The following is a 25,118-nucleotide window of genomic DNA, read 5'->3' as shown; positions in this document are numbered from 1 at the left end:
ATTGCGGGGCAGAGAGAAAAGCCAGCGATGGCTTCGCTCAGGCAGGAGCACCACTACGGGCTCTCCTGTGGGAAAAACAACAAAAACAGCCCCAACAGGACGCTGTACCATGTCAAGCTCACGGACACGGCCATCAGAGCGCTGGAGGCTTACCAAAAACTCAAGGTACCTTAATCCTCGGGTGTTAGTGTGTGTGTGCGTGCGTGTGTGTGTGCGTGTGTGTGTGCGTGTGTGTGTGTGTGTATGCGCGTGTGTGTTTGGAGATGAATTTTACTCTTGTTAAAAGTTGTCGCTTGATCTTATTTGTGTGTTCAAAGTTGTGTCTCAGTGTCGATTTTTTTTTTTGTAGAATTACTTTTTTTTTCTATATATAAATAGCTTTTTCTATTTATTTTGTTTTGTAGGCTATAAATAAATAAATAAATAAATTAATTAATGAGAGTCGATCCAACTAGTTTATAGTCACCTCTGAATCAATTGGCTCCATGGCTGAGGAGCATACCAGGACTGAACCCTGTGACTGACGGGAAAGACGAGCCCGTCAGCTGTTTGCTGGGAAGCCTTCCCCTGTGCTTCAAAGTAAAGCAGAGAGCCTGCAGTCTGCCAAGTTAATTGACAAGTAGGCCAGGCTCGTAATTAGCTCCAGTGGATACCAATAACATTTTGACTGTGTATTGATTGTGTAACACACATGTAAACACATCACAGCATCATTTTTGTTGTTGTCTGGACTAATTAAGAACACAGAGCTCTGTTAATGCGTGCCACTAAGTCACAATTCATTCTTCTGTCTTTCTCTCAACTCAGATCTCTTTACCAAGTGAGCCATCGATTTGCTTCAAAGGAAACCAAGGGGTAAGTGTGTTACTGTTTTATAAGTTTAGCTCATTATGCGCAGTAAGTGTTATCTTGTTAAATCCAATCTAGCTTTTTTAAACCAAGGGATATTCATCAGCATACACCAAACCCTTAGCTCAGATGTTTAAATGGATGGTTTTGTTAAGAAGGCCACATATAACCGTGGCATTAAGTTAAAGCAAGAGCGTATGCCAACAAAAACATTTCTTATATTCTACACACTCAAAGAAGCTTTTGTTCGTCACCCCTGGCTGTTGACTCTCCCGTCCCACCATACTGCATTAGTGGGAGCGCTCAGATGGGAGCTTATAGCTGGACGGCTCCGGCAGATAGGAGGCATGCAGGTTACTGGGTCAGACTGGTGACTGTGGAGAGGCTTTGTTAGGTCAGTGAGCGGCGCTGAGAAAAGGACGGGTGAGGGGGAAGTGTGCGCACACACTGACAGAGTCAGAGTCTGCAGTAGAGAATGGAGTTATCGTAAGTCAAATGATATGACTCTTCAGTGAGATAAAAATTCTGCACCACATTGTTCTCATTTGGGGAAATACATTTTTACATGAGTGTGTATTCGCCAGTAATGCTCTCGTGCTCTTGAAACCGAACCATAATCTGCAGTTTCTAGCCTGAACTATGTGTGTTTTGACTAAAGTCAGGAGCAGCTGTGTCCTTGGGGAATACTTAACTTTTAAGTCAATTCTAATTGCATGGGCTGATTGTAAAGAGTTACAACCCCCCCGTCCTGTCACGACAAGATGAGCTGAGTGGTGGTGAGTTTTGTGAGGGGGGCTTGTGTGGTAAACAGACTGGAATAAACCTGTAAATGTGTGCGTGGTTTTGGAGTGTGTGTTGCTCCTACTTTGGCTGAACTTGATGCACTGAGGTACATTTTAGTCCACCATTATTATTAATATTATTATGATCTGGTGGGTTGGGCTTTCTAATTTAATCCAGGTAGTTTCTATAGAGTCTCGACACAAGCTCCTGCACAATCTGCCAAGATTCTGCCTAAGAATCTTTCCCTGCTCGGGGTGTTGGAGGTGAAAGGTCAGTTGGGTCAGCTGCTGTTTTTTTCGTGTTTTTTTTTCTGGCTCTGTAGATCCCATCTGCAAAGGCACGAGGCCTTGACAGGAATATGTGTGGCTTTAAATTAGGGGAAAAGCTGCAAATCCATTCCACAGCTTCACAGTTTGTGCCGAGAAGTATTCAGCCTTAAAACATGGCTTTTTGATTGGATCCAGAGCCATTTTATCAGAGGAACTAATGTACCTGTACAAAGAAGTGGTTTTGAATTGACACACATCAATCGAGTTTACTTAGCATGCAGTTTACTGGCATTGTCCTGCACCCCATGCAAACATTAAACAGATTGCATTGGTTATGTGGTTTTCGACAAGGACGAGACTAGTGAGCTAGTGAGATCAAATATAACACAGTGCTGTCTCAGAAACTGCATTGAAACATGTTTGGAGACCGGAGGCCTTTTATGTGAGGTTTTCCTGCTGCTGTCACCGTGATGGCTGAGGGGATTGCAGGGAATTTCACACCGCTCCCTGTATGTGGCACTAAGAGCTAAAGTTATTAGCCAAATGAATGTTTAGAGGTAATTACAGTAGGCATAATGCTCCTGATTACAGCGTGAGGCATCATGACTTCAATTTGCATTAGCTTTCCGTGTCTGTCTGACTCAGGCGTTCACAAATGTGTGTTTTTTAGTAAGTGGGAGTGTGTGTGTGTGTGTAGCGCTGGCACAGTTTTGCTGCAGTAATAGCTACGCAGATGACATGAACTCTGCCCTGCTAATTTTTCCTGGCCCCTTCCCAGGTTGGAGTCCCACTTTTTTTTTTTTTTTTTTGTGTGTAGACTATGTGTGTATTGAAATAGAGAGAGAGAGAGAGAGAGAGAGAGAGAGCACCTTATATGCCAAATTGGTGTGTGTGACTGACGCCACTGCATGCTGTGCACGTATGCATGCATTTTTATGCGTTAAATGTGTGCATTCGTTTGCTATCGCGTGGGTGTGGCAGGTTGTTTTTAAGTGTGTGTGTGTGTGTGTGTGTGTGTGTGTGTGTGTGTGTGTGTGTGTGTGTGTGTGTGTGTGTGTGTGTGTGTGTGTGTGTGTGTGTGTGTGTGTGTGTGTGTGTGTCTAAAGGCATGATTTATTCATGTCCCACCTCCCTTTTCCTGTCCTGCCTCCTCTGCCCATTGTGCAGCAGTATTTTTGCCTGGCAGGCCTGGAGTGGATCCCCCCAAGGACTCTCTCTCTCTCTCTCTCTCTCTCTCTCTCTCTCTCTCTCTCTCTCTCTCTCTCTCTGTGTGTGTGTGAGAAAGAGAGAGGGAATCTCTGGCACTTGCTTTTTCTATGAGTGTCTGCATTTGAGTGTATTTTTTTTTTATGTGTGTTTAAGCTGTCTATGCTGAGATCCCCAGAGTCCCCCTCTGATTGTGTGCTGTCTCCTCTGATTTGAATAACAATGAGCGGGGGAATGCAGGCTGTGTGTTGTCAACCTCTTTGGATCACCCAAATTGAATCGACTACAGTCAGCCCAGATGTGTTGTGGCCTGCCTTCAGGGTTTGTTTGTGCCCAACATAATAGAAACTTCCCCTGCTGTGGATCTAATGGAGTGGAGACTAAAATGGAGAGCACTACAAACATGTTCCATCATAAAACATCCAGTTACTTACCCATGACCAAAGTTTGAAGTCGAGACTTGAATCTGACATCTGACATACTTTTATTTCCTTTGCAGTAGGCTTTAAATTGTCTAAGACATAGGTATATAAATTGGACGATTATCTACATTACCGCAATATAATGCTCTGTAAAAAAAGCTTCTCTATGCATAAATCATCTTGACACTTAAAATCAAGGTACTTAACACATGGATAAAATGTAGGGCAATTAAGTATGTAGGCAAACTTTTTTTTTTTGGAACATTGCTAAAGAGCTTTCACGGCAGTTGTTTTCTCTCAGATCACGTTAATCGGTGTGTGTGCCCACAAAGGGGGGGATTGTTGAGTGATTATGATGTTTTTAAACACTGGTGGTTCTAGCTTGCTACTTTCTATAAAAAGCCAAGAATGGAAATCTTGTGCACTGGCCGGATTACATATTTATTTAGCAAACGTGTGAGTGCAGGGCAGGGACAAGCGGCCCCTCAGAGATCCAGCAGTGGCGGCTCTAGAAAAATGTGCTCTCTGTCCGATTGAGCAGCTTGAAGACATGGAGCACATCTTGGCTCGCTGAGGAAGGTGTCCTGTGACACTGTGAGCTAATGAGGCATAAAAGGCCACTTGTCATCCCCCCCCCCCCACACACACACACACACACACACGTGTGTCATGGTACAGCCCTGTATGTGTGAAAACATAGCGTTCTCTGGAAGAACCCACCTTGCTCGGGGAGGTGAGAAGGAGGCGCTTTTGTCAAAAACAGTGACCCACAATTTGTTGACGTGTTTGGCCCTGTGGCACCTGCCAGAGACTTATCGTTCTTGGCATTGGAGGGGAGGGGGACCTCGGGGGATGCTCATGGCACAGCACCCTTCCTTTCGCCCGCCTCCTCATTTATGCCCGACCTCCTCTCCCCCAAAATACTGGAGCTTGCAGCCCTGGCAGTAGCTCTGTCCCTCTGTGAAATTTCAAATGAAAAGGAATGGAAGGCGATTACAGGCTGGGGCTTGATTACATGCACTGTTTCCCACTAAAGGCAGCCACATTAATCACCCAGTGCCAGCATGTGGAACTCGGCAAGGGAGAAGACACTGCGTAGCTCCAAGCGTTGACTGATGGACTGTGGGATCATAAACACACACACGAAAGCACGCAAAATCTCTAGTTTCTCTCTTTGTATGTCCTTCTCTTCTGCTGCCCCCCCCCCCCGTCCTTTGCTCCTCCACTCAGCTGGAGAGACACAGACACACATTGTGTTTTGTACGGCCGTCCTCCTATTGGGGAGGGGACTCTTCTTAAATGGCATGTGTCAACTTGTGGCCCTGGGAACGATTCGTCTCTTTTGTTTGTGATGAGATGATGAGAAGTTGTGTTTAGTGTGGATGAGGGTGGTGGCTGGCTGGCTGGCTGGCTGGCTGGCTGGCTGGCTGGCTGGCTGGCTGGCTGGCTGGCTGGCTGGCTGGCTGGCTGGCTGTCTGAGCGTATGTATGCGTCTGTGTCTGTCCTTGTGTGTCTCTTAGCCAGTGGTGGAGATTTTTGGCTGATGGCTACACTTTGGCCTTTCTTCCTCCTCAGCTTTATGAGTGGCAGTAATGCTGATTACACCCTGGTGAGAGGAGCTGGAGCTGAGCCTCTCTTTGCTCACGCTGGATTAACACACACACACACACACACACACACACACACACACACACACACACACACACACACACACACACACACACACACACACACACACACACACACACACACACGTACATACACATGCACAAGGTTTGCATTAGCAGCGGACCCAGCAGAGTGACTTGCCTCCTGCTGATAACAGACAGCGGTGTTGGCGACAGGTTTCACTCCCTCCTCCTCCTCCTCCTCCTCATGCACCTCCTCCTCCCTCTCCTCCTATCAACCAGAAAGGGGAAGCAGTGCCATGGCATCCCACTCTGGAGCCGAGGAGGCCAGAACAAAAGACGGCCTGTTTTCAGAGGGCCATTACTCAGACTGCAGAGGATGTGGAAACAATAGCCTGCATGAGATCTACACCCAGACCCCACATTCAACCAGAAGCTAGCAGGAAACATAAGCCCTGTGCACCGACAGCAGTCTCTCACAGTTTTTGTTCAATCGACTTTATAGTTTGATAAAGACAGGAAAATGAGCCTCTCCCGTCCTGCGTCTTTTATGACAGTCGAGAGTGAACTCATTAAAATACTGTCGCCACACATACTGACTGTCTTTACTTTTATTGCTTAAAACTTAAGCTGCTGATTTTTTAAATAGCAGTGTGGTTTTCTGTGTTACTCTGATGCAGATCACTGGAGAAGTCTTGTGATTATAGACCACAGTAAGTAATTATCAGTCAGTTAACTCAGCAGGCTTGTGTAAAGCAGTGATAAGAAAATTAAAAACACAAAGACCAGAGGAGAAACATTTTACAAGAGTACTATCATAATAATAAGAATATAAGTCATGTGAAATGGTGTTTAAAACTAATTGTAAAGACTTGTCTGCTCTCAGTTTAACATATTTCCACTACATGTTTCTGCTCTGCTGTTTTGATACCACCTGTTTCTCTCGATTTCACTTTCTACTGCATATAGTACCCCCTTAATGTGACTCATAGCTGATTGTCATAGCAACGTCACATGAATTTACCCTGACATCATCTTCCACGCGAGACGAGTCGTGCCATTCCATGCAGCCAAAATGCAGCATTAGTGTGTGTTTATGCAAACTAATCATTAAAATTAACCATATTGAGGGAATACTCTAATCATTGTAACTGACAGTAAACATATCTTTGAAACAAGGTTTTCAAATTGATGTTACCATAACCAAGTTAACCATTAACTCTTATTAACTTGTATGACAACAGTCACATACACACAGGTACATACATGTCATTTGACCTCTGTATTTAACCCACCCTAAGCATTTAGGAGCACAGGGTTGCTGTTAACTTGGGGTTCAGTTTCTTTCTCATGGACACTTTAACATGCGGATGCTTGGAGCCAGGGATCGAACAGCCAACCCTGTGGTTATAGGACGACCCAATAAAGTGATTGTTTGTCAGTCTTGTAGTACATTGAAGTTGCTTTCTAGTGCTTGTATTAGACGTCACAGAGATTAGAGTGAGGCAGAGAAGTAGTTACTAGTAAGGGTTTAGAGTTTCCCTCTTTTCTCTTTTTATATCTTCATAAAACCAGGGTCAACCTGAGTTGTTGTTTTTTTTTTTGGGGGGGGGGGGTCAGGGAAAAATGGAGCCACTACATTTTATGTGTCCAATGATTAAGATAAAAACATTTTCCTTAAATTATCTTCATCTTAAAAAAGATTGCATTATTATGTTGTGTTCATGTGAAGGGACATGAATACCACAGACGTATTTTAGAAATGCACAGACACACACACCCACATGCAGGCGCACAATTGCAGAATGTGTAAACACACAATCATAGACGGCAATGTACATACTAGTATTTCTGTTTTTTGCGCAGAGGTGCCTTTCAGAACTGCAGGTAACGACTCACCAGACCTTAAACAGCTGCAACGCTCTCTTGCGTAAGCTGGTGGGGTGAAAAGTTGAATTCTCTTCACATTTGTTGCTCTTTTCCAACATGGTTAATATAACTGTGTGAAATAGAGGCAGTGTCCTGTTTAGTCAGTATAGACTTAACTTAATTTGGCTAATTGGAGTTTGATTGCCATTTGATTGATTCCCACCAACATTTGAAACCGCGACATCTCATAACATAAATGATTGATTTGCTTGAATTTGTATGTGCATAAAGAATAAGCCTTCAGATAATTTTCCTGTGCTCTAAAATTCTAAAACTTGAAAGGAGTCTGTCAGACCGACATAAACAACTAAACAGCTGAATTGTAGCAAAAAGTTGTGAAGCTTGCAGACGGAGAAAGCAGATGGACTCACAGGCGTACGCCAAAAGTAATACCTTCAAAGAGATTGATGGCACAGAACAAAAATGAGAAAGTTTTCACTTTCACTTTTTTTTTGGCTGACGAAGGCAGAGGAGAAAATTAAGACAAGATCAGTCTGGGGGAGACTGTCCTAGTTATCCTTATTATAATAACAATGGGGAATGTTAAGAGAGACAGAGGCAGGTTTTGGGTTAAGACTGGAGTGTCTGGGGTTGAGTATGTGAAGCTAGTCGGCACCAGGGGCCATGATTTTTGTTCAAAGAATGTATTATATGTTGAAACACACTTCTCTAGGTACGCCTCTTTGCCCTTTGGCCTTTCAGGGTCACTGAGGATAACTGAGGTCGTAAGTCACTCCCAAGTGTAGGGCAATACTTATATTCACTACTTATGCATGGATCCTTTGCCAGCGAGTGTGTTTTCCACCTTGGTAACTTTATTAGTGCTTCTTTTGTTGCTTTAGTTTTCTTTTGCTTCATTCAAGCATCCCAAAGATCAGGATTCCCTGAATATTTCTCTTGAAAGGAAGACAATAAATATTTCATTATTCATGGTCAGTTGAATTCTTTTAAGTCCTTTTGTGAGAGCTTCTCTCTGTGTTTGAATTGCCATGTGTGCCTCTCAGTAGAATGCACCAGGCACTGATGCGGGCCCCAGCGTCTGGGAGCGAGAGTACTTGTTGTAGTTTGCATAGTGGGGGTCTTTTAGTCGGGCCCCCAGAGGTCATACGAGCAGCCACCACTGGATTAATGCCAGTCAGTGCTCCTGGGAGCGATGCATGACTGGGCATTTGCTACAGCTGAAATCCTGTGACGGCACACAGCACAATCCAGTGAACACAGAGTCCATACATTATTAATTGATGTTACTGTGGAGGAAGATTGGAGGATGATCTCCTCCCTGATTGATACAGGCTTTGTATCAAAATGGAATTAATATAAAACTTATTTTAAACATTTCATTTTTACCTAGAAGGGCTTTACCTCTGCAGCTCTTACCGGCATCCTCAAATAAGGATGTGTGAACTCACAGGATTTCCCGCTCTGACAAAAACTTTCAACTGCGTTGACTTCCTAAATCTTACAATTGGCTCCCATTGGCACTCAGCCATACTTAACCTTTCAACTATCCCAATACTTGCTCACACTTGAACGCTGGATTTCACTGAAAGTGGAATTCAAACAAGCAACAAGGCTCTTTCCCATCGGTCTGGGCTGTTTCAATCAATCAATCCACATGAGCAGCATTTGCTAGGTGGACAGTGAATCTTTCATTTAGTAAATTGTACTTTCTCAATACAACAGCCAAAAAGACACTAACCTTAGCCTTAACGCTGTTTCTCCTCATTTTTTTGGAGCGATAAGAGCTGCAACTAACGATTATCATAATTGTAGGTAGTTGGAAGATATTTTTCAAATTGCTTGTTTGACCAAAAGCCCCAAAAGTGATACAATCAATTAAAAAAGATATAAACCTTAAAAACAGCAATAAATGATCACATTCAGAAGCTGGAGTGAGTGATGGTTTGGCATGTGTGCTTTATAAATGACTATAACCTGCATTTTATTTCATTACTATGTAGTTAATGTGGCTAAGTGGTCATTAAGTGCTTTTATCATTTGTGAAATGTTAACAAAACTGTCTCATGGTGAGAAATGACTCCTTCGACTTGCTCTCTACTGTGATCACATATTTTCTTTTTAACCTCAGTCTCTTACAAACAGTGAGACATTAGCCCTAAGCATTTGAGTGTGTACCATTGATGGGATACACAGGCATATATTACATAATCTGGAACTAATTCGATCATAACTAATGTCACACATGCTACAAGCAAGCTGGTCTGTATCTCTCAGTGCTATCAGAGCTCAGCTGTATATAGTGAGTATGAATTCCTGTGGTGAAAGCCTGCGTGTAAAGACATGTGCAGCGTGCTGATAAGAGAGGAAAGCCAACGTCTGTGTTGTTTTGTTGCACACTTTCATCAAAACATCTGATGGGACTTTTAAGGACAACACAAGAGCAAAAGGCCACCCTGCTTAATGTGGGCCGCACAGCATTCACTAACTTGTTAGTTCAGATTGAGGTCACAGCCTTTTAAAATTATTTAAATGATAACCAATTTGCAACATGTGAAGTTAAACATTAAATCTAATGCAAATTTGGCAAACCAAATCTTTAAAAATAAACTTTAATTGCCTCTTGATTTGGACATCGAGCATTGTGCACACACATTAAAACAAACTTTCTTAAAAGCAGCATGAGGATTCTTGCTACTTTTAGTAAAAAAAATAAAAACATGATGAGTATGAGGAATATTTTAGTGTAAGTTGTCCTTAAACCTGCTGTTATTTTTGTTGCTATTTTGGGGCAGCAGGAAAAAGCTATAAACACAACAACAACATATTTAATGTGACGAATGTGCTAGCAAACTTGCAAATTCACACATTCACTGGACAAAGAGAACCATACGCTTTCATTTGGTGTTTATGTTCATCTAAATGTTAATCCAATAATTACTTTCTGTCTTAAGTTGTTAAATGTTTGGCTTTGTTCACCAGATAGTCGCTTACTTTCTCTACATGCTGCGTGGTACTGCGCAGGTATCATAAAGTGGTTTTATATTACACTGTACCTGGCATAAATATACATTTTAAACTGCATTGCATTTAAAAAAACTTTTACTGTTCAATGTTGAATATTCAAACATGAACTGTATACCATAAATTTCAGGACATACAGTCTACCCCTCTAGCTCATGTGGATGCCATCATCACACACACACACACACACACACACACACACACACACACACACACACACACACACACACACACACACACACACACACACACACACAGGTGGACATGGTTGACTGAGTGGCTTGGTATCATGTGGGAGCAGAGGGACACAGCAGGAGAAAGTGGAGGAAATCCCCCAGGATAACTTTACGCTTAAAGCTGCTTCCCAGCCCCCCCAAAAAAGATAGCACAGCTGCCTGCAGTGTGAAGAAAGGGATTGCTGGGTAACTGCTGACCTCGTCGCAGCAGTTAGGAGGCAGTGAAGAATACTTGTGATGACGGTGTGGATCTCCTCTGCACACAGACCGTTCACTCTGAGGTTTAACGCACTATATTCACTGAAGTTTCCTGACTAGCTGGAGTCTTTCTCTGTTGCCATTTCTCTCTTACTCTCTTACTCTCACTCATGTGCCCCCTCAAAGTGCCTCTGTAGTGTAGTGCTGAAAATTTTCCCATAAAGCTAAATGAAAATACCAGTGAAGTAGAGAAGTATTTCAGAATTTTGCTCCCACAAACGTGCAATTACATCTTTTTTTCAGTGGTCAAGTCAGTGTAGATTCTTTATTTTTTATTTTTATATATATATATCCTCATTTTTCCTGATCTGTTATTATATGTGTGTGCGTGTGTGTTCATGTGTGCATTTGTCTGCCCTGGAGGTTGCAGCTTTGGCCCTGCTGCGCTCCACTGAGTCTGCCAGGAGATCTCATGGACGCCTCAGTGGAGCGGACTCTTAAAAACACTGTTTACCCAAGGAGATTTATTTAAAGTTACAGAGCGGCACAAAGTCTCACTCTAGATCCTGTGTGTGTGCGTGTGTGTGTGTTACTCATTTGCACATGCAAGTCTGCGTTTAGATGCGATGAAAACAAGATGTGCAAGTGGTGGATCGCCTTTAGTTTCCCAAAGGCATATATGACATTTAATTTTATTGTAACATTTCTTCACAGATCATCCATTGTGAACGAAGTACTTTGTAGTCCAACTGCTGTACTACATGTCAACAAGTTCTCATTATCTCACAGATTGTTTCCAGTGACAATTATCAGGTCATGCGTGTACTTTCTTCAAGTACTCTGAAGGAAGACTTGAATGCATGTCATCTGTATTCAGTACGCTTTTTCCAACATACTGGACTGATTTTTTTCTTGTGTCATAATGCTCATGGATTTTTCTGTGGATATTCACTTGCCTCGGTAGAACGACTTCAATGTTTCAGTGAACCCCAGATGTTTCATATTGTGCTATCATCAGACCAAATTTTCCACCAAAGGAATATCTAAATGTGATTGTCAGATTCAATCCTGTCCTTTTTTGAAACGAATGAGCTTTTTCCATGTGATCGGCACACAATATATCCAATGATCTACTGGGCTTACTGCCATTACAATTGTTGAGTACATTCATGCTCCCAAGAGAATCTGTTAAATTTCAATGGCCATGTTACCTTTTTTGTTTTACAAGCTGTGTGTTTATTGTTAGCTGCACTTCTGGTATGTCAGTTTGTTCCATTTAACAGTGCAGCATCTAGTAGATACTAGCAGGCTTTTAGACCAAGTGTTATCTTAGGATGAACTATTTATTTAGGAGCTTTTAGCTACATATGTCAGTGTCTTGTCTTTGCTGTGGGCTGTTTTAGTTGTAAAAAAAATAAAAATTGATTGATTTATGTTGATTGCATAAACCTTGCATTTGGATGGCTCTGTGCTCTTGGCTAAAATGCATTTGGCAGCAGAGTTTGTCTCTGAAATCCTGCTGAGTAGATAATTGCTTTCCCTTAAATATACTGACAGTTTGAAAGATAACCGAAGATGCATGAACTTGAGAGGTCTTAAGAAAACACTGCCAGGTTTGAATAAGTGGTCGGTATTATTCTATTCAGTCATGTGTTATTATGGACACGTACACACTAAACATGTTTATACAGACAAAAGCCTTATAAAAACAGAAAAGAAAACCTGGCATACGGGTGACTGTATTTGTTTTTTCGCTAATACAACATTTTGCCAAACATCTGCCTGTATGTTTTTTAGGTAAAATCTGATTTTTTTTTTCTGTTCTTCTGCTTAGTACATCAAGATCCCAGCTCCCACACCAGAGTCACCTTCTGCTCTTCGCGTCTTTTCCTTCTACTTATCCAGCGACAGCAAAGACCAACCTCAAGCCAGCTTCGACTGCATCCATCAATATGTTTCAAGGTATGGAGTTAATCAAGTGAACGTTGTTGTTTCACCTACTGTATGTTCATTCATTAAAGTTTAATTAATTCTTTCTGAAAACATTACCCTTCTTCTATCCTCATTCACAATCCTGTCTTAGGCTGCAGATCTATCAGTTACAACAATTTTAGATGCATGTGTTTGGTTTGATCTGATCAGGCGGTACCTTGCTGTCATCTTCATAGGTCGTCGGTCTTTCCGCTCTCTGTGTGCAAACGTCTCTGAGGGCATCGCGAGAGACAGTTAGCTCTCTGCTTGTATAACACAGGATGGGGCAATTTAAATGTCCTGTATACTTCTGGGCTGACCCCCTCATTACCGAGACCTGCGATGCCTTGTTTATGGAGTGGATATGCCTGGAAACTGAGAGTTATACTCTGTTGCTGCCTCCTGCTGCCAGATGGTTAACTGTGGTCTGAACTCAAAGTCGTCGTGGCTCCAGTCAGCTGCTGGAGCCAAGACAAACGAGATCCTGCTCTCTCTGCCTTCACATTAGTTTGATATTTAGAGGATGAAGAGGATAAATCATCACTGGTCAGTCCTGTTTAGTATTGTTTTAATAAAATAAACATGGGATAAGGGTGAAAAGGTCCCTATTTTTTAAATATGAAAAAAAAGACTTTGGCATCATAGTAAATCCTTGATTTATTGACCGCATTAATGCAAACCAGGTTCATGCATTAAACCTTTTTTTACTTTTGTCCAAGTCGAACTTTTGTCCAAGTGGATCTTTGCAAGTGTGCTGGCAGGAGCCAAACTAATGCTGGTTGTTTTCCACAGGCTCTATCCTGCTTTGAACCAGTATATCTGGCTTTCTCACAGGCAGCAGACTGCAGAGCTATATCTAGTGTGTGACATAACATACAGTAACCATAGACCTGTCGTAGCCAACTCTCACCACAAAGCCACTTATACTGCATGGCGTCCATGTTGGTATGCTGCCCTGAGATAGCTTATAGGCCTATGTCTTTACAGTGTTTACTGTACTGCCGGCAGAAAGCCCTGCGGTTCAATGGCTCTGTGTTTTTGTTTCACAGTGACGGCCGTGAGCAGCTGGAAGGTCAAGGCATCATCCAGGACAAGATCACAGTGTGCGCCACCGACGACTCCTACCAGATGACCCGTGAGAGGATGTCTCAGGTGGAGAAGGACAGCTGGAGCCGCTCGGCCATTGAGATCAAACCCGGAGCCACACATCCAAGTAAGAATAGACCACAGGGCTCTAAGGAGCAAAAGCACTGGATCATAGGATGACACATCTGCAGATTTTCATGGGGGAGAGGCCAAACAGCTTCAAGCTTGGAGAGGGATCAACAAACTGAATGTGGATTCAATGATGTCAAATAAAAACAAAAATAGAAATATAATAGCACCAATAAAAGCAAAAGGGATATGTGCCTCTCATGAGAAAATAATGCTGTGTTCATTGCTTGAAGCTGAAAACCAGATATTTTCCTATTTTGATGTGTAATGAAACCAGATGTGCAGGCTGCATTTAAGGTCATAGAAATGAGACTCAAAGCTAACTCTCCTTTTATTAGATTTATTTTGTAGCATTTTATGATGTTTGTTTGTCAGATTGTTGTTAAGTCCTACTTAGTTCCATCTTTACATCTGGCTTTGAAAAGAGTGTTGGCAAAATGGAAGTTTTGAAATGGTCAAAGTCAGCATCTGTTTTTAACCGTCATTTCAGAGGTAGAAGGCCAATTCAAGGATTCAAAGCCAGGTTCTTCCTGTTTTTGCTGTTGAAACATAGTTTGTTGGGGATTGTATCTCTTAAACTTGGCTTACGAAGATAAAACATTAGCTCCTTAGGGCTCTAAATGGTTATTTGTTTTAGCAACAACTTAATTCTTGTGCAGAAATGTCTCACTGTTGCAAAACATAGCAAAAGCCTCTTGTAAATCAAAAAAGGTTACCTAGAGGTTTGCCACGAAACTGAATCGCAAAAAATTCACAGGGGACAGTTTGACGCTGCACCATTTCAATTTTGTCTTATAACACATATCATGCAGCGTTTGCCAAATACTTGGTGTGTCTCAGATCTTTATCATCAATTATATCTTGCAAAATATTAATGATGTGACAAGAAACATGAACCAGGAAGCTACTTTCCTTCTCTCTTTCTCTTTCTTTCTCTCTTACCCAACCTTTGCCGTTGTTATGTAATGCTTCTTGGCTTGATTCTGGACCCCTGTGTCAGTGCTGGAGCTCCAGGGAAGATGAAACTCTGGGTGGTTCAGACCAAATTTAGGCCGTGTCGATTGTGTAACATCAGGCCATTAGCAACATGTATGGCCATAGGGAAACATTTAATAACTGCTGTCATTTTTCTACATTCTACATTTTTCCTTTTAGCCTGAGGAGGTGCTCATAAACACTGTACATATTACCCCACACCATAATTACCACATACTTCTGTGTATTTCTATCAGGATTAATGGCTGCTAGTAGAGTTATGGTCATGCATAGTGTTATTATCACTTGGCAGGACATACTTTTTGTGGTTGAGTGAAAAGCGTTCTTTTCCTGTAGCTCTGCCCCACTCTGACCTTCAAAGAGCAGATTAACCTGTAATGGGATTAGCACAGAGAGATAGCTTTCACTGCCTCGTCTGTCTGCAGCAGAGATGTAAGCAATGATCAACGGGGTGTTTACATCTGATGACAAAAAGCTGCAGGGCAACATGTACATGTGAGCTAGAGTTAAAGGTTAGTAGAGGATATTAAATGAATGTTGCCCCATTAGTAGAGTCAACCAGTTGTTAAAACCAGAGAGAATATGTTCAAACGTCTAACAGGTTAAAGCAATGGTGAGAACTGTAAAATATAGTTCTGTTCAACTCTTGTCTGCTCTTGTTTGACCTCCTAGATAAAAATGTGAAATGCATGACACATTACACTGAAGTCCTGTTGTAGCGTTTCCTTGCTCAGGGCTTACAAATCAGTTCCAATTAGCTTGAGTTTAAGTCTCTCTAAATGTCAGCAAATTCCTAAGATTAGATATCTTGTGACTCACTGAGATACATTTAAAGGTGAAGAAATGTTTTGGATGTAGAATGCATAGCAACAAATAGTTTCAAATAGTTCCTGATATTGTTTAGGGTTTGGGGGCGATGCAATAAAAACACGACTTAGGAATTATTCAGTATCACTTATACATCTTGTTCTCTCTATCTACTTTTTTTTTGTGTTCAGGTAAATGTGTCAAGTTCCACAAGAGGCCAGCTCCTCTGTCTGCATCAGACAGCAGCTTGCATAAGCAGTCTTCAAACACCAAGAAGAACGGCGCTATGGCCACGCCGACCCAGAAGCCCTTGAGGGAGCGCATCATCCACCTCCTGGCTCTCAAACCCTACAGGAAACCAGAGCTGCTGCTGTGGCTGGAGAGAGAAAGAGCCGGCTTAAAGGACAAGGCGGAGCTGGGTTCTACACTGGAGGAGGTACGCAGGAATTACTTGTGTGCACATATATACACATATTGTACTGTATATAAACACTTGCATGCATGGGAGATTGGCTGCTCATAGAGGTTTTGTACATTTATATGAAGTATGGAATCCAACTGGTCTTGTAAATGTCTTTAAAAACATTGTGGACGCTGTTGCCCAGTGTTAACCTATACATTTTCACACTGCATGTGCGTATTATGTATATAAATACTACAGCATTACAGCCAGCCCATAACACATTGTAAAATGCATTTAGCAACATTAAAAACAGCCTTTCAATAAAAAAAAAAAGAATACTGAAGTTTGGCCGCTGTGCTTTAATTAAACTTGAGCTCTAAACATTTACTTCATGTGACTTCCCTGTATACATTTTTGCGTAATTCTTAAATTATGTTTGTGTGTTTGTACTGTCAGCATTGGTGTGTGTGTGTGTGTGTGTGTGTGTGTGTGTGTGTGTGTGTGTGTGTGTGTGTGTGTGTGTGTGTGTGTGTGTGTGTGTGTGTGTGTGTGTGTGTGTGTGTGTGTGTGTGTGTGTGTTTGTGTGCCTGTCTGAGTATTTAATGCCCTTGTGCTTGTTGATGTGTGTGCCTGCATGTGGTTTTCGTGTCCGTGCATGTGTGTAATTAGGTCGGTGCTGTAATTGTCTCTGCTGAGATTGTGTTTGCAGTGGGGCGGGCCGTTCTGTCAGGCGGCCACAGAAAGATAGATGTCCTCTGAGAAAGTCAGTCTGATGAGATTAGAGAGGAGGTTAAAGCCCGAGACTCTCATTTGGGACCAGAAGCTCAGAAAAAGGATTTCGCTTTTTAGGAATGTGGATGTGCCACTTTTAGCACGTCCAGGACTCCAGTTAGTGACAGTGTTAATATTTCACTCACTTATTACAAATATGGGCAATATTGGTGGGCCCACTGGAGTGAAGGGAGGCACGGGAGAACCAGGACTGAGCGGGGCAGACTGTGAGACCCTTCTGCAGTAAAATCCATGCTCTGAAACCATAATGCTTTCGTCCACACAAAATTAAAGTTCCTCGTAGTACTTTACATTACTATAGTTTCTATAAATGTGGTGGTCGATTTATCCTGATAACACAAATTTGGGACGAAATAAAAGCTGGAGTATTACAAGTGTGAATTTTATTTTACACAGACCATCAAAATGTAAACTGGCCCATGCATATTTTTTATTCCTGACTGGATTCTGACAGATCACTGGTCATTTGCCATAAACTCCAGGACATTTATTCACATTATCTAAGATAATATCAAAGCAATGGATTTGAAATGTATTTTTTTTAAGAAATTTAATTAAATAAAGAAATGGAAGACTTAAATGGGAGTTTTAAGTAACATCATATGGTATATTTTATTTCAGGTGGCAAAAGTGAATCCCAAAGACAGCAGCTACCTGCTGAGGGACGACTTCTACAAGTATGTGCAGAGGGACTGGCCGGGCTACAGCGAGGAGGAGAGGCAGCAGATCAGCAGGCTGCTGGCCAGGTGGGTCAGAGGCACAAGCTGAACCAAACAGACCGGACATCCTTTCTATTACAACAAACTGATAATTAAATCTACCTCACACTGCACACTGAATATTCCTCTGTGAGGGTGTTGAGTTTACATACAAGTGGCTCTTCACTTTACGATATGTCTAGGAGGTTTTGTGCTGATTGAAGTGCTAATCAACAATAAGAAACCAAGAAAATGTTTCCTTATCATACTCAATTTTATTAGTTATCCTATTAATCTGAATAACTCTGCAGTGACTCTAGTTAAAGTTGAATCTTTGGTAATATTTTTTGTCTAACCTGTGAATTGTCTTTTTCTTTCTTTCTGTTTTAAACAGGAAGTTGCAGCCACACATCGGCCACCAATCAAGGAATCTTCAAGCAAATGTGCCAGTGCTGAAGACCTCGGAGGAGACGACGTTACATCACAGCCCAGCAAAAAATCCTGCAGTGGTAAATTTTATTTTTAGTAAACTTTAAACGTGTTAAAGTGACCAATCTGGGTTTTTGTTTGTTAGTTTTTTTTAAACAAATGTATTGTTTTTTACAGAAACAAAATGTATACATTTCACCATCATATCAAGAGCACACAAATAGAAATTAAAAAATAATTTTACAATAAAATAAAATAAGAATATTCAAAGTGAAATAGTGCCATCCATCCATCCTCTATCGAAAAATCTCTTTCTCTGACTGTCCCCCTCCCTCACCTTGGTGATAAAAACCAAAGCTTTCCTCCATACTGTCCTGCATACTGACACTTTATTGATTAGTGTAGCCATGTTTATAATTGTCACATCAACTTCAACATTTCACAATAGTACACAGTGATACATGAAGTAAAAATGAATACTTTTCATGACACGGTTTGTAGTATTTCAAGTATTCAATGCACGTATTTGTAAATAAGTATATATAAGTATATATATTATAGATTTTCTTTGGCTGGTTGGATTTTGATGACTGCTGACTTTTACACCGTACAGGTGAAGTCAGCTAGTAAAGGCTTTGAATGGTATTTTGTAAGTAGTTTGACATCAGCTCCACATGCTAGGTTGCAGGTTGTTTCTGTTGTTTTGTAGGGAAACATTAAGGTTCATTTCTGTCTTTTTTCCTTCCAGAAACGTCCTGTGCCTTTTGACTCTCTGGAAAGGCTAGCCGTTAAGAGACAAAGACCTGCGGACCAGAAGTTGCAACAGCAGCCCTCAGTAAACGAACTCTTGAACAATAAAGGACACGACATTGCAGCTCCTACCCTCAACCCCAGTTTCAACACAAAGACTGAGTTTCAACGGACAAGTAACCATAGTGGTAACCAAAACGGCTTACCAATGGGCCACAACGGCTTCCCTCTAATGCACAAACTGTCTAGCAGCTCTGACGCACCCGTCTCGGAGAGCAGAGACCAAGAACCCAAAGTAAACAGCCACCAGCCACCACAGGGTGACTCTGACTGTGCTCACCAGCAGCTCGCCAACAGCCAGCACAGGAAGAAGAAATCCAAAAAGCACAAAGACAAGGAGCGGGAGAGGTTAAAAGACAACAAGGGCAGTGAATGGTTGGAGACGAGTCCTGATCTCAAGCAGAACCTGGACAAACTTGACAGTAAGGCACTTTTTTACGTAGACTGTTCTTATGACTTATATTATCATTTATTCCATCTGAGCACAAATCCTGAAGGCCAAAACAGGGATGATGAGGGTTGTTGATAGATTTTAACCACATTTCATATTTCGTGATAATCTCAAGTTCGCAGATGTCACTTAATTGCTTCTCTGTCTATTTTTGTCTGAATATTACATCTGTTTTATGACAGTGGCCCCGTCTCCAAAACACTGTTGTCTCTCCTCTATACTTGCCTTCAAAATACCATGTTAACCACACAGACTGTGAGCTGATGACCAGTTGCGATTGTGTGTGATGTCCCTCTCTGAGCAGCCGTTTGTCTGACAGAGCCCACTGGTTCATTTATACATATTATCTCATAAGCATGACTGTGTTGGCTCCCTTGAGCCCATTCTCCTGGGTCCTCCGTGTGTTATGTGGCTGATTGACTCAACAACAGCCCGAGCAGTGCTTTGCGTCTCTAAGCTGACAGGTCTCCTGGTACCCACAAGCTCTTAGCCAGTCTCAGAGACTCACACACACACCTCATGCTGCGTTTTGCAAAACAAAAATACATTACTTAACATTCAGACAATGACAAAGTGTCATGTAAGTAACTGTACTGACTCAACTGGAGCTAATGTCATTTTCTTTATCCTGTGCTTTTATTCCAGATCTTGACATCACAAATGCTGTGGCCTCTGAGGAGAAGCCGGATTATGTGCTGTGAGTGTGAACATGTTTTAAAATCATTTTGTTGTACACATCATGCAAAGTCACAATCTTAACTATCCCATCTTTAACTCCACATTACGGATTCTTTTCAGCTACTAGAGCTTACAGTGATTGGTCTTGTTACAAGATAGTAGACAGACTTTACTTTGTATTTATTGCAACTGTTGACATGCATAACTGGTTCTACTGAAACATTCCATTTGAGTTGTCTCCAGTTGTGATAAATGGGTGCACCCATGGATCTTTTCTCCTGAGCTGTGTTCCAAATCACATATTTTTTTATTTAGTGTTTGATGCAGTTACCCTTACAAAGGACATACTGTTGCATATAGTATGCATTTAATTGGGACTTCATCATAATATTGCACCTTTGAACTTTGACCCTCTTTCTCATATATCCGCAGCACAATGGATTGTTTTTACAGAAAAGACAGAAAAGCATGCTGGCTTGCATACTGCAAAATTTGACTGAACACAATAATACTTCATGGTATTTTTTAGCAAACTGCATTTGCCTATGTATTGAGACATACTGAATCTTCTGGCATAGTATGGTAGTATGTGAATTGGAACGCACAGCCTATCTGTATGTTTATGCTGCCATCTTGTGTCTTAAAGAGGTACTACATGAAATGATCATTTGAGGAAATGGCCTTTCTTTTTAGGAAAACAAAACATTATTATATATAAGTTATCGTCTGTGTGTCTTCTTTTAGAACATACGGCGCCATCATGAGTTTGGAGCAACGTGCGAGGTACCAGGAGGATTTCTGTGCAGAGTATGATGAATACAAAGACCTCCACTCCCGGATCGCCACCATAACTCACATGTTTGTCCAGTTAGGATCCAAGATCAAGAACTTGTCCCCTGGCACACAAGAATACAAGGTACTGATCTGACACAAGGCATGCATGCAATCATTTCAATAGTATAGTTTTATGCAGCTCAATTAGTATTATGCATTTAAATAATCGATTGTGTTTTGTATCATTTAGATAATGGAAGACCAAATACAAGAAAAGTACAACAAGTATCGAAAGGTAGGTCAAACATTTAAGTGGTTTAAGTGATTTTGTTGGATTTGCTTCGTCACATTGGTGTCTCTTTTTTATGCAGTAGCTTCGTATCACATCAGTGTATTAAATGAAGTCTGCAATTTCCCTGCATTTTGCTTGATTTATTCCACCTCTTCCTCATCAGTTAAGATATTTCTCATCAGATCTCACCCTCAGATATTATCCTTCACTTGGCTGTGGGGCAAACTATTTATTTACTGGTAGAGAATAAGGGAATATATCAACTGGTGTGAAAACCTTTCTTTAAAAACTCTCTCTCTTCTCTCCGCAGAAGTTCCCAGGCTACCGGGAAGAGAAGAAACGCTGCGAATATCTCCATGAGAAACTATCCTACATCAAACAGCTCATCATAGACTATGATGTCTCTCAGGCTTCTTCATAGCATTGGCTCTCCCCTTTATCAGATTTTTTTTATATAAGGAACACTCTTCTTTGCAACAAAATTGTTTGTCATGGCAATTTACAAACAATTGCCCTAATGGTTTTTGTGAGGTTGTTCAAACCAGTGTCAGTGTAAGCCATTTTAATGGAAACATGTAAGAGGTAGCAAATATGACTTTTACTTATTCACTTTGTTTTTGACACATGTTGTCAAACATTGCTCTAGGCAATTTTATAGATTTAAAGAAATGCAGTGAAATTTTCAATTCCATATCAAAGTTGCCTCAACATTGATACTCAATTGAAGCAGCCCAGTGCAAAAAAACAGAAATGTTGGAAGTAATTTTATTTCAAGTGTAGCCTTCATGTTTTATTATATAAATGGTATGTTAATTACTCTTGCCCCTTAATGTTTCAGGAGATTATCTTGAAGGAAGACTAGTTTTAAGCCATTGCTGCATTTGCATCAAGATATTGAGACTTAACTTTTAATAAACTCTTCAAAAATAAGTTGATTTTGTAGAGGAAACAAGTGAAACATTTTTACTCCTCGGCATAAAATTATATTTTTAGGTTTTATATCAAGTAATTTATTAAAATGAGAATCTTTTTGCAATACAGCCAGTACGGGGCTCGTACTTTCCACCGGAATTCATCTGATTAGCTTGTTTCATGAGTGAAGCATATGGTCCTTACATTTTCAAATTCCTAAAATACTTGCTAACATTTGGAAAGCAGCTGATTCCATTGAGAGGAAAAAAAAAATATTCAAATGGTTTGACTTAGTTGATGCTATCTCCCAAATGCACTTGTGTTTAAAGTATTTATTCTCCAGACCTGTTTTTTTTTTTTTTTAATGACTGGTAAAGGGACCAACATGCTTGGCCTCGATTGCTGTTGCAATACTTTGGTGAAGAAGGACGATTTCCTCCCCAAAGACATTACTGACATTGTTTATCGGGCCCTAATTCTAGTTTAAAGTATTCTAACCCACTGGTAAGGAGCATCTTTCTCTCTTTTTTTTTTTCTTCCTTAGAACTACTGATGTATTTATTTTTAAGCCATCTGCCTTTATTCTGTGCTGTCTGTCTCCTCAGCTTGATGCGTCAGGTCTTGTTAGATCAAAGTGTTTGTTTGTTCCATGTAGCTGGATTGGAGATTTGTGAGCAGATCAAAGGTTTTGCCTAACATGTTATGTCACTGTCTGACCCGACACAGTTGTGGAGAGTGAATGGGATTATCATAAAAAAGTTGTGGTACTATTTCGAACTTTGGCCTGGAGGGTTTATATCCTTCAGTTTCCAGTTAATAATCATTTCCCATTTTTGTTGCACTAAACCCAGTCTGAAAAAGGTGACAGCAGACTAGTTAAATATCCGTGCAGATTGTAATTGTTCTTCGTGGTTTTTCTTCACGCGGTCAATGACATGGAAGCCTTAAGATTACACTTTTATAGGACAAAATCTTCAAACTGCCAATATCAACAAGGAGTCATAATCAACACATATCTGTTATCTGCCTTATATTACAGTTAGATGCAACATTTAAACCTGTCTTAGCCATTTCTCTGTTCAAATGAATGCCAACAGTGGCTTTCTCACAACTTTGAATATTACTTTCTAAAGGAAATGTTTCATAATGTCGTTTAAAAAAACTGTCTAATGCACAGTTTGATTGGCTACGACGGCATTGCTCATTCATCAGTTGCATTTGTAATTCTTCTGGTACTCTGTTTTTCATAATCATCATTGAGATGTATGGTCAGGTATTTATCATTTGGAATACTACTTTGGTTTATACGGCGGCTGATATTCCTGTTGGCGTTTGATTGGATGATTGTCTACAGTGATTCCTGCTATATTTCAAGCACAGAAAAAACATTGTTAAAATACTCCTTCCCAATCATGTAGTAGGTGGTAATTAATAGAAGGTTTCAGGGAGCGAACAGGTTTAATAGGGTCAAGTGGGTGATCGAAGACTATAATTATCTGTGGATTATTGAGTTTGATGGAGACCATAATTATTTGTGGGTTATGTGAGTAGGATGAATGAATCACTGGTCTTGAAGACAGAATATTTCTTCCAAATTCGCTAAATTAATTTTATTTATCTGTCTTAATCACAAGCTACAAGAAAATGTTCATAAAGTGTTGGTTTTTTTTGGACTGGAGCTGAATATTTACAAGGCTTTTTTGTTCTTGTACTTCATACCTGCTGAAGGGAAAGCGTCCGAGAAGAGAGTATATATGTTTTATGAACTGCTTTTTACAAATGTATACCTTCTCTTTTCTTGCTGTGCAAAGTTCAAAGGAATAAAAACATCAAAGTGATTTTATTTTGTTTTGAGCCTTTCTCTCTGAATTTTCTATGCAGGTAATCTGCATCATTAATTGATTATATAATTCATGTTTCCCTTTAATCACAATATTGTTTAGCTGTCTAGTCATCTGCAAATCTACTGCACTATGATGTTTTTCTGGTATATTGATTAAGTTCCTGAAACGACCAAAAATACAGTTATAGACACAAAAGAACATGCAATAATGCATAAAACTCAACATTGTAAACAAGATGGTACTGCTTTAAGTCTTGTTTCTAAATTTGAAATAATGACTTTAGTAAAAGTTAATGCATAATGTATTAATGTATAATGGACCTGTTATAAACCATTCTGTCATCTGACAGCAAGGTATTTCTAGCGCTTCGATTAATCTCGAAGGCTCTATAATTGGAGAATCTGGATTAAAATCCATGTATAACCCAATTATGAACTTTTGTAATTGCAAAAGTGATGCATTATTAGAAATCCTTTAACCAAAATATGTAAGTTATTAAGTTATATTTTAATGGGCAAGAGGAATTTTTCACAAACTGGGAACCCAGAAGTTGTTCTTCTTGATGAATTTGAATTATTCAACAGCAATTGTCCCATCACCTAATAATACACCGTTAGTTATGATGCATGAACCTTTTATGGACTTAAATGGACTAAAGGTGACTTATCAGTGAATGGTACCCTTGCAAAATGTCTATTTGAATCCTGTCTCCATAGCTTTTTACAAGCTTTTGTAGACCTATATATATATAAATAAATAAAAACAACTAACTATTGATTCTACTGCTTTTAAGGGCTGTGAGATCAAAAAACAAAGCCTCAAATTGTGCAAAATTGATCTTGTGAGATCAATAGAGGTGTTGATTGGTCTAAATTGGCCTATTCTACTACCAGACCTCCATGGCCGAATGCCCGGGGCAACAGTTGTCATGACGACCGTGATACACTTAGCACCTTTGCCGGTGTGACAAATTAAGGTAAGGCCGCTGGCTCGTGACGTGAAAGTAAAGGATATTTCGAGGTGACATATATATTTTTTTTAATTCCCAGCTAACCAAAGGTCACTGTGAGCTCCTATTTCCGTTCATGAAATTAGATAGCGTTAGTGTGTGGTGTGAAAAACAGCTAGCGTGGCTAATGAGCTAGTGTGCCTCTCTCTCATCCGGGTACTGACGGAGGCTTGATGACGTCATCGTAAAGAGAATTGATCTTTACTATGTTTGTATGCTGTAATGGTGCAGGGTCACTAAGGAGCCTAGTGCATTCACTGGTGCTACTCTTTACTGGAGCATTTCAATTCCATGCTACTTTATACAGTAACTTCACTACATTTATGAGGCAAATTTACTTTAATGTTGCATTGTTACAGACTACCAAATAGTATACAAAGCTATGACATAAAATACCTCCTGCTCATAAGTGAGTCAGTAATATTACTATGTGTAATGCAAAAGAAAACTGTGTGAGGAGTATTTTTAGTTTTTATAGATTAAGTGTATATTGATGACAATAGTTACTTCTGTCCTTTATTTGTGATGGGGTATT

General features: G+C 40.5%; 1 protein-coding gene across 2 annotated transcripts; it reads left to right on the top strand.

The window, feature by feature from the left end:
- Positions 1-8: 8 nt before the first annotated feature.
- On the top strand, positions 9-23,545 carry LOC129102262 (RNA polymerase II elongation factor ELL2-like). Of its 2 annotated transcripts, none has more exons than XM_054612334.1 (12): positions 9-165; positions 808-855; positions 12,408-12,464; positions 13,523-13,686; positions 15,683-15,927; positions 17,308-17,432; positions 17,779-17,893; positions 18,562-19,045; positions 19,720-19,771; positions 20,497-20,668; positions 20,777-20,821; positions 21,129-23,545. In XM_054612334.1, the coding sequence occupies exons 1-12, from the start codon at positions 110-112 to the stop codon at positions 21,237-21,239; spliced, it is 1,674 nt and encodes a 557-aa protein (XP_054468309.1). In that variant the 5' UTR covers positions 9-109; the 3' UTR covers positions 21,240-23,545. The 2 variants fall into 2 exon arrangements, with proteins under 2 accessions (XP_054468309.1, XP_054468301.1); XM_054612326.1 differs by having other exon boundaries at positions 12,337-12,464.
- Positions 23,546-25,118: the final 1,573 nt, after the last annotated feature.

This window comes from Anoplopoma fimbria, chromosome 2 (genome assembly GCF_027596085.1).
Source record: "Anoplopoma fimbria isolate UVic2021 breed Golden Eagle Sablefish chromosome 2, Afim_UVic_2022, whole genome shotgun sequence".
Classification (NCBI taxonomy): Eukaryota; Metazoa; Chordata; class Actinopteri; order Perciformes; family Anoplopomatidae; genus Anoplopoma; species Anoplopoma fimbria.
This window is presented reverse-complemented; position numbering and strand designations above follow the sequence as displayed.

Excerpts from the sequence above, each read along its gene's own strand:
- LOC129102262 (XM_054612326.1), top strand. The coding sequence starts at position 28 with ATGGCTTCGCTCAGGCAGGAGCACCACTACGGGCTCTCCTGTGGGAAA. Across the intron at positions 12,465-13,522 it reads ATCCATCAATATGTTTCAAG|TGACGGCCGTGAGCAGCTGG; the intron begins GTATGGAGTTAA and ends TTTGTTTCACAG. Across the intron at positions 17,433-17,778 it reads ATCAGCAGGCTGCTGGCCAG|GAAGTTGCAGCCACACATCG; the intron begins GTGGGTCAGAGG and ends TGTTTTAAACAG.